This window comes from Chlamydotis macqueenii, chromosome 14 (assembly GCF_036417535.1).
Source record: "Chlamydotis macqueenii isolate bChlMac1 chromosome 14, bChlMac1.mat, whole genome shotgun sequence".
In the NCBI taxonomy this organism is placed as follows: Eukaryota; Metazoa; Chordata; class Aves; order Otidiformes; family Otididae; genus Chlamydotis; species Chlamydotis macqueenii.
This window is the reverse complement of record NC_141569.1, coordinates 14559056-14568752: the sequence shown is the minus strand read 5'-3', so window position 1 is coordinate 14568752 and position 9697 is coordinate 14559056. Positions and strand designations below refer to the sequence as shown.

Here is a 9697-nt window from a genome sequence, read left to right as displayed (position 1 = left end):
TTACAAATAAAACACTAAGGCTGCACCAAGGGACATGCTGGCTTCAGAACATCTGTCCAGGCAGAGATTTTTTCCACAGAAAGGGGAAGTCATGTATTAAGCAACAGTTTGCAAAAAACCCAGCAGCAGTCAGCTCGCTCACAAGCCCAGCTTTCTTTTCCACAGCAGGGACACCTCCAAAAGATCGTGACTCACTTCAAAACCACAAACATCCAAGTAGTTTTCACTATGAAGACCAAGCCACACCATGGCTTTGGATCAGCCAGCCTGGCTTCCTCTGCTGCGAAACGCGTCCCCTTTCACTACGGAAGAGCTGGCGCTCCGGAGCTGAAGACCAAGCCTGACAGGAGCAACAAGCACTGGATCCAATCCAGGCTGAGGAACTTTACCAGAAGAGAGACTGCTGGGAGAGCAGAGCGTGCTCAACGCCATCAAAGCGTCCTTTCCTGTGCGGGGAGGGCGGCTCAGGAGCAGCGGGCAGGTGAAGGAAATCCCTGTGAAGTGTTTTAAGATGCAAAGGTGTGGGAAACAGCCCACGCGAAAGCAGCAAGGGTCTCAAGCCTTGGGATCTGGAGGCAGACCTTCTCCAAGAGCCCAGGACAGCAGAACATCACCTTCCAGCTTTGTTTTATAGGTCAGGCACCATCATTTAGAAGACTATTTGTATCTGCCTCAAAACTGTGCTAAAAATCCTAAGTTTTTCATCAAACCTGACAAATAACCATCACTTAAACCTGACCGTAAGTATTCCTGGACAAGGATTTTACCAGCTCCAGATGAGCTCCCTTGCCAAGAGTGCCACCGAACAGCAGGCGACTGCAACTGAGGCTGCAAAGCACCACGAGCTGTAGCTGCCGCCACGAGCTCCCGCCGACCGCGCACCGCGCTGCTGGGGAGCCCCCAAGGCGGCACGAGACAGACCCGCGGCAGAACAGGCGCTGCACTTTAAGAGGACTGACATCACCATTCCACAAGAGGAATTTTGACCATTTCCACTCCCTCTCAAGCTGCAGAAGCCACAGCTCTTTTAACCACAAGCATAAAAAACCAACCCAATTTAAACTGCACTTCTTAAGTATTGTACACCCATCCATCACACCCATCCATCTTCTCTCGGTCTAAAATCTTGCCGCAGACAAGGAAGCAACAGGAACAGGAGCAATTTTAAAGCCTGGAGAGCCAGGAAGAGAGCACTGGCAAAGGTGGAAACACATTCCATGGAGGGCAAACATCAGTGCAGGAAGTGGGGTTTGACCAGGAAGTGAGGAGTCATTTCTCTTCAACACCTCTGGAAGTATCTATGTAAACAGAGCAGCTGAGGGAGTCACAACTCCAGTGCTTTTAGCAGCCTCCTCAGTGTATATTCAAAAGCACCTCCGCTACAGCAGTACCAACAACCCCAACCCAAACCAGAAGACCAGCTTCAGAGGACAAACCATTGGTGGGTGTAATTAAGCTGAAGCCGCTCAACTTCTGAGCGTACCTCAGCAAGAAAACACGCAGCTGAGAAGAGGTTTAAAAGAGAGCTTTAATAACCAAAGGTGCAGCGTTCTTTACAGACGACGTCCACGGCGACCACCCTTTCTGCGAGTGCTGTCAGAGGGGATGGGGGTGACATCCTCTGTGGGGAGGAAAAAAAAAAAAAAAAAAAAAAACCCAAACAAAACACACCGTTACCTTCCAGAGGTACCCTGAGAAACCAGCTGGGCACAGCCACCCGACCCCAGCAATCCCCCCGACATCCCACAGCTGCTCCTTGCGGGCAGCACGAGTGCTCCACAGGAGTGAGGGCAGTTGTAACTCGCCAAGCGCTGGGCACCCAGGGCTCTTAACGCCCAGGAAGCGAAAATCCCCACCTCCCATCCCACTTCAGCTGAGTAGCCACAGCATTTCCAAAGAAACAGAGGGTGCTTGACGTAACTCCGAGAGCAGACAAAACCACTGCTTCTGGCACTCCCCTGCAAAGGTTGGGACTCTCCCTCAAACTGTTTGAGTAACTCCATGATTGCTGCATCAGTCTTAAACAGCGCCGGCACAAACGCTCTGACGTCAGAGGAGCGCCACCATCCTGCTGCGCAGCTGGGGTTTATCGTGCAGCCAGAACCTTGGTTTCTGAAGTCTGCTCACGCCACCTCCTGGTGAACGGTCAATTTAAGAATCCGTTTAAATTCAATCAGACCTCCAGTGGCATCTGACAGAGGCCAAGCAGGACATCCCAAAGTCATCCTGTCAAACTGAGTGGCATACATGCCTGCAAAGCTCCTTTTACTAAATAATCTCTCAAAACTGTCATGTTTTGCCTTTTTTTTCCCCCTTACGTAGCAAGGCTCTGCCCTGTTACACAACGACACGCGCTTCTGGCCATTGCTTTCTCCATCACTCACCAATGCGGCCGATCTTCATTCCAGATCGGGCCAGAGCTCTCAGGGCTGACTGGGCACCAGGTCCAGGAGTCTTGGTCCTGGAGGAGAGAACCAGAACCCATAATCCCTTCAGTGATTCAGAAACAGAGCACAGTTCAAACAACTGACAATGTTAAAATCAGAGTTCCTCCACCCCAAAACACCCAGATACCAGAACTCACCCCGCTCCTGTCCCCAGACCCAAACCACTCACAATCAGCCACCAGACACACGTTTCACTGTCACTCCAAGGTAACACATCTCCAAGTGGACAGCAGCTCCCCTTCCACTACCGGATAACTAAGAGCACACCCCAGCTCTATCAACTGAGACACCCATTCAGAAAGGGTTCCAGATGCTCAGGGAGAGATGACCATGTCAGCCGGTCAGCACACGGTGTGACAAGACACCCTTCAGGTCAAGCTTTAAGTCAAATTCCCAGGGTGAATCCACCTCCCCAGCTGAGGCAGTGCAAAGAAGGGATGTGGTGCATCTGGCACAGTTCTAAGACCGGACAGATCCTCCTGGAATGCCAGGGCCCAGCCCCTCCAACGCACCTATTGCCACCGGTAGCACGCAGCTTGATGTGCAGGGCAGTGATGCCCAGTTCCTTGCACCTCTGCGCAACATCCTGGGCTGCCAGCATAGCCGCGTAGGGAGAAGACTCGTCTCTGTCCGCCTTCACCTTCATGCCACCAGTCACACGGCAGATGGTTTCCCTACAAAAGGGAAAGAAGACATTGAGAAGAAAGCCTTTCCTCTTCCATCCCCACAAGCCAGCTTCTGGATACAGAGAGAACCTGTTATTTTGAATGTTACTGGATCAATAAGCTGCCGTCCAGTAGCTTGAGCACAACATTCACTACAGAGGAGCACACCAAGCCATCTGGTCTGTATTCACACACGTGCACCATCTTATCTTACAGTTCAGCAGAACCTCAAGGCCTCTGGTGGAGCCTCCTGCCAAATCTAATTTCTGTTTTCAGAATGGAAGGAGCCAGGTACTGCAGGGAGGCAGCCGGCGTTCAATACTCACTTGCCAGAGAGATCTGTCACATGGACAAAAGTGTCGTTAAAGGAAGCAAAGATATGGCAGACGCCGAACACGTTCTCTCCTTCAGCAACCTGAGGTCCCAAGCTGATGACCTGTTCTTCCTTCTTCTCCTTGCCCTTACGAGGTGCCATTTCTGAGTGACAACAAAAGAGAAGTATGAGTGATGGTGGACTTCTCAGCATTCTCTTACAAGATTTTATGAACTTCCCTGCTACTCCAAACTTTTACCAAGCAAAACAAACGAGTTACCATTGGCAAAATGCAGGCAGTAATTCTGGACTTCTTAAAAAACCCCAAGATTCCCAGCTTTGCTGCTTGCTGGCAGGGAAGTCACCACCTACAACTGTTCAGTGTAGGTTGTAGGTGTGTGTACTTCACAGCAGGAGGTACCTAAGCTGTGCTTCAAGTCAGGTGATGTCCTCAGACACCGCTGCAGCGGAGCCCATTTCCTTGATAACCAGCAACACTGGGAGCATCTCCTTGCTCATTTACATGGCTTTATGGAAACAGAATATTTAACCAAGCAATTATTAAAGAGTCTGGTACTGCCAAAAGCTCTGACTCTGCAGACCTTTCAAGTACCAGCTTGGTTTTTTCCACGTTACTGGTCTCCTAACCACATCCTTGGGACCAGCCCAGGTCAGTCCTCTGCCCCATGAAGCCTACACCCTGCGGCACTCAGGAGTGCTTGGTCAGGCGGCTGTGGATCCCCTGCATCTGCTCCTGAGCAGCGGAAGGGGGTTCCCTATTGCTACAACCGGCGCTCTGCACAAGAGAAGTCCGACGACTTCATTAAGAACACCAACCCCAGCACGATCTGCTTCCCCCCACAGGCTGCAGCCCGCTCTCCGCAAAGAGCGGCGCTGGGCACCGCCGGTGAAAACACGGCCACTCCGACACAGCCTGTCCCGACACCGCCAGCCCCAGGCCCCGCGGACACCACCGTCCCCAGCCGGGGTCCGTAAAGCCCAGCGACATCACCAGGACAGAGCTGAGGGCGCTGTTAACGCCCATATGAACCTCAACACAACGAGCCCACTGCTCTTCGGTGCTCGGCTGAAACCGCACCGGACCCAGCCACGGAGTGCGGGACGATGCTCGCACCGCCGGGCCTAGGGCTGGGTCAGCCGCGGCCCGGCCTCTCCACTCCTCCACCTCCAGCCGGGAGTGCCGGCCCTCCCCCGGCCGCCCAGCTACGCCAGCCCCCGGCTCGCCCGCGGCCTAGCGCCCCCCGCTCCGCCGGGCGCGCCTCCCCCGCGCCGGGAGCGCTGCTCCGCGGAGCCCCGGCCCCGCAGAGGCGGGTGGCGGGCGGGGAGGCCGCGGGGAGGCACCGGCGGGCAGATGGCGGCGGATGCGCCGCAGCCCCAAACTCACCCGCGCGTCCCGTCCGGTGGCCGCCACTGGAAAGGAAGCGGCAGCGGTCAGGGGGCGGAGGTCACCGCCGCTCACCCGGAAATGATGGCGGGCGGCGGCCGAGTGCCGCGGAGGAAGCGGCGTTTCCCCGGTTGTAGGCGTAGGGCTCTGCCCCGATCCCGATCCCGATCCCGATCCCGATCCCGCCGCGCCGGCCGCCGCCGTGAAACCGTGAACAGCACTGTCGACAGCAAGCTGGGCCGACCTCCCCAAGATGGCGCGGCCGCCTCCTCCCCCTGGGTCCCTCCCAAGATGGCGGCGGCCGCTTGACGCCCGTCCCTCCCCAGGATGGCGGCGGGTTGGGCGGCTGAGGTCCTGACAGAGCTGTGCCGGGAGAGCTTTGGAAAAACAGGCTTGAATCGGTTTAAAAACCAACTGGAGGAAAATCAGTGGAATGCCAGCATGCAGCCCGCTTCCTCCTGCCCAAGCAGCCGCAGCCAGCGCTGCCTGGGCTCAGCCAGAGCCAGGCCGGGGTGCAGGCCAGTCCCCCTCGCTCTGCTGTCAGGCTCCAGGAGCTGCTTGTCCCCGAGCTCAGGCGGTGATCCAGCAAGCAAGTATTTTCTGTTTCCAGGTGACTGAAAAAGGGCTCAGGAGAGTAGAGAGGGGAAACATCCAAGACCTTTGGAAAAAAGGCAGATTGAACCTGACTCTGTAGCACTTGCGATAGCCTTCCTGGGCCTGATCCTGCCTTGCTTCCAGATGCCTCCCCCATGGCGCTTGGCTGCCTGCAGCACTCAGCCCTACCGCAAGCAGAGAGCTCAGAGCCACGCAGGACTGGGTCATGGGTGGCAGAGCAGGAGCCCACCCGTGGGTGCCTAGGTGAGGAAGGGCCTTCAGATCTGCACCCAGGAGCTACAGCCAGAGGTGGTCTGACCAGAGGAGAAGCAGATGGCTGCAGATGTATGAGGGAGGCTCCTTATAATGGCCCCCCTAGGAGTGCTGCACAGTCCAAAGGCCTGAAAGCACATCTGCAGGGAGGGTCCAGCGCCTCTGCTCAACTGACAGCATTTGCTGCTGGCCCGTTGCAAACTTCTGACCCACTTCTCACGCCCGTCAGCTCTGGGGTGCTGCATGTTTTTAGGGAAGCATCCACGTGCCAAGCGAGGCTGATGTCTTTCAGGGTGCCTTTTCCCTTCTCTGGTCAAGCATCCCAGGTCCCTCCAGGATGCAAACCTCTCAGCTGCCAGCAGGGAGAAGAGGTTTGGTCTGTAAGGCTCCCTGTTCCCCTGCACCTCCCTGTACTGGGCTTCTGCAATGCACTCTGTGCTCACAGGTGCCACCGTAACACCCTCCTTGGCCCCGTGGGCCACCCTTGCCTGCTCTTGTCTTTGTCAGCAATTTGCCGTTGCATCGGGGATCTTCTTGTTTAAATATTGAAGGACAGGGTTTTAAAATATACATTGGCAGGACTGCTGTAATTCCAGACGGGGTCTCCAGTGACACCAGCCATGGCCTGATTTGAAGGAAGGGGAGAAGGAAGGGGGTTGCGGCAGGTGAGCGCTGCAGAGGTCAGTCTGAGTCAGGCCACGTGTGCCGTGGTGGCTGCGGGTGACTCATCTGAGAAGGAACCGTGGGGACAGTGAAGGGTGCACGTGCAGCCTGAGCCGGGCAGGGTGGGCTTCTCCCCAAGCAGCCATGCGTGCAGGGCAGGCTGCGACGATCCCCTGCGAGGCTCACACCAGCTACAGATGTTCCCCTGGAACAGATGCAAGCCAGAGGCAAGGAAACGGGCAAGCCTCCACTTACAGGGTAACAGGCTGAAATAACCAGATGAGCTTCTAAAAAAAAAAAAAAAAACAAACCAGCAGCTCAAAATCCAGCGCTGCCCTCAGCCCTAAAGCAGCTGGGAGGCAGGCTGCTCCCAGTCCCTCCAGGCTCTGTGCAGGATGGAGCTTTCTCCACTCCCCAGGACAAATTCTTTCCTTTCTCTTTGCCTTGCACTAGTTCTGGCATGTCTACAAGCGAACTGCCTGCCCTGCAAAATGTTCCTGAGGCTTGAATGCCAGCCGTGGCCAGGCTGTCCTAGCTGCTGAGGACTTCCCAGGCCGGGATGAGCGAGAAGGGAGGCACCCGGCAGGGGCTGCAAGGACTGCGTCCTCCAGCCTGGCCAGGAAGGATGCTCAGGCCACTGTGGGGTCAGTGCCTGAGACGATGTGTATTTGCTTTGAGAAATCCCCCAGATTTAGTTCCTTAATGGATAATTAACATTCCAGCTGCTCCGTGGTAATAGCCTCTCCAGCCCATGGGAAACCCACAGACACAGTGACGCTGCAGGCGGATTTCGTAACTCAGCCAGTGACTCAACAGAAAGGGAGCCCGAGAGCCAAGGCAAATGGAAACGCTGCTCTCGACCTTTTCTCCTGCCCTGGCTTTGGCACTGGTGTAAACTGGTCCTGGCTGAGAGGGGTCAGTGTGAAGGGACTGGCCTGACCTCCGAAGGCCCTGGCTCTGGACTTCCCGCAAGCAGGAATTTTTGGCGCTCAGATGTCACCGTTTCTGTGGCTGTGTCTTGTTCCCACGAGCCACCGGTCCGGTGGCCTTACTGGTGGTCTTGAAACAGAGACTGGAGCTGGAAGAGGCCAAAACTCTCACCGGAGGGTGAACCTTTGCTATCTGCCTGGTACGGAGCAGGGTCTGCGGTTGGGGCTCTTGCGGGGCTGGTGGGCAACAGCTCCTGGCCCCTCAAAATGGCATCTTTCCTCTCATAGCCCTGGCAGAGAGAAATTCAGGACCCCAAATGCAGCCATTCACAGGTAAAACAACCAAAAAAGCAAGCTTTTCCATTCACTTTTGAGGCCGTTTTTAGTTTCAGAAAGGCAGTTTGTGCATGCACACATGTAAAATGATGTGTCAGAAACAGGCGTGAGAAGATTAAAAAAGAAATTTCCAACGCTGAAGTTAAAGCACTTAAGGAATTGGCAGAGACTTCAAGAGCTGGTTTCTGGTCCTAATGAAGTCGGTGGAAGTGCTGCCATGGACTTCAAGGCGACAGTAATTTGGCTGTAACTCAGTAGGGAGCTGAAGGTGTTGATTAATAAATTGGAGACAATGCGGAGGAAAGCCGCTGGACTTCTTTCCGACAGATGTGCTGAAGAAGAGCCTGTAAGTTAAAGCATGCAGGAGAGGGACTGGTTTGCTTTGTGTTTGCAAACAGCAGATGGGGGTGGGGGGGGTGGGGAAGCTACCTGATACTCATGTGAAATGCCAGAGCTGGTATTAATAAATACCAGTGCTTTTCGGAGCAGCCTTCTCTTTCCAGTGCGTAGGTCATTCTTTAAAAAAAAAAAATGTATTAGCAAACTCCAGACCCAGCATTCAACAAATTCCTTTTTTTTTCTCAGAAGTAATTATTCAGTGGAAAACTTTACCGCTGGAGATTGCGGATTCTGCAGATTGTCCTCGGAGTTTTGTGTGTGCCTTTGATTACTCATTGCTGGCTTTTTGCTCGATGATTTGTGCCTGAATCTCCCCTGCTAAAACTCTGACGGGGGTTAGCACGGCCTCAGAAAGCTGTTCCTGGTGCAGATATATTTCAGGTTGAGTTTGCAAATCATTTAAGGCTGGGGGAAAAAAAAAATCCCTTTAATACCCTTTACAGCAGTTTGCAGTTGAAAAACGTCCTGTTCCTTTTTGTTTTCTGAGCTTTCAAGTAACTTTGGCGCAGGCAAGATATTTGGAGATCTTCAGAGAAAAGGCTTGTGAGGGAAGTGAAATGTTTAAGGATAAGAAGTCTTTGACTTCAGTGAATGCTTCAGAGCATGTTAGAAAATTTGCAGCCATAATTGTCTGCAATTCTTTGTGTCTCCTTCCCCACGATTTCCTTTCTTCTTTTCTTCTTGTTTGTTTATCTGCCTGTTTCATTTGATTGAAATTGCTTCCTCGCCTCCCGTTAAGTCGGAAGCTCTCCCAGAGCGCGCTGCCAAAGCCAAACCCAACAGAACTTCTGCTGCACCTCGTCCTCGTGGGCTGGACGTGAAACCCGGCAGGGTCTTCTTCATGCGCTGCGTCCTTCCTCGTGCAGGTGGTGAGATGGATCCAGGCAGCTCTCGCTGGCAGTTAGCGCGGGCCCCGTTCCCCTGGACCCAAGCGTGTCTCCACATGCCGGCAGAGCCCCCGGCAGCCGCCACGGCGAGGGCAGGGGCAGGAGCAGAGCAGCTGAGCTGTGTTAAGCTCGTTTTTCCCCCCTCTGAGGAATGAAGGGAATTTTGTGTGCGCGCTCGCAGGTCCAGGGGCAGACGGCCGGTGACTCAGATGCGTACCTTGCGCCTGTCTTGGAGTCGGGGTGGAAAAGCTGTGACGATGTGATGAACTGGTGCTCCAAAATCACGCCTGGTTCTGTAGCTGGGGAGGGGGATGGGGACAACCTCCGGCTTAACTGGCTTCAAAAATCTGACACAAAGGGCGCACACACACTCAGAGAAAGACAGAAGGACTCTGTGCGGGAGACATCAGCCTGGCACCCCAGTTACACCAAAGGCACTGCCTGGGCCTTACGATTTGGGGTGCTTGCCCTGGGGAAGAGCGGTGCGGTGGGAGCATCGCCGGGTGGGTCATCCCGTGCGCCCCAGGCCCGGGGGGCGGCAGGAGCCCTCCCGTCGGGAGATTATCGCACACCTCACGGTCACCCCCGGTCCCCGACACGGAGCGGTGGAAGGGCAGCCCCGGTGTGTGTGTGGGGGCAGCCCCCCGACCCGCACTGCCGCCTCCCCGCCCTCCGCAGCCCCGCTGCTCGGGCTGTGCCGGGAGAGGGGAGAGCAGCGCGGCAGCCCGGGGCGGTGCTTGTCGGGGGGGCTGGGCCGGGCCGGGCCGGGCCTGGCTGCGGGGCGGT

General features: G+C 55.2%; 1 protein-coding gene across 1 annotated transcript; it reads right to left on the bottom strand.

Annotated features, from left to right (window-relative positions):
- Positions 1–1510: 1510 nt before the first annotated feature.
- On the bottom strand, positions 1511–4985 carry RPS14 (ribosomal protein S14). The gene is made up of 5 exons (XM_086759038.1): positions 4831–4985; positions 3439–3589; positions 2960–3121; positions 2385–2461; positions 1511–1621 (listed from the first exon to the last, which is right to left on the bottom strand). Exons 2-5 carry the CDS (start codon positions 3585–3587, stop codon positions 1554–1556), a joined length of 456 nt encoding a protein of 151 aa, XP_086615164.1. The 5' UTR covers positions 3588–3589; positions 4831–4985; the 3' UTR covers positions 1511–1553.
- Positions 4986–9697: the final 4712 nt, after the last annotated feature.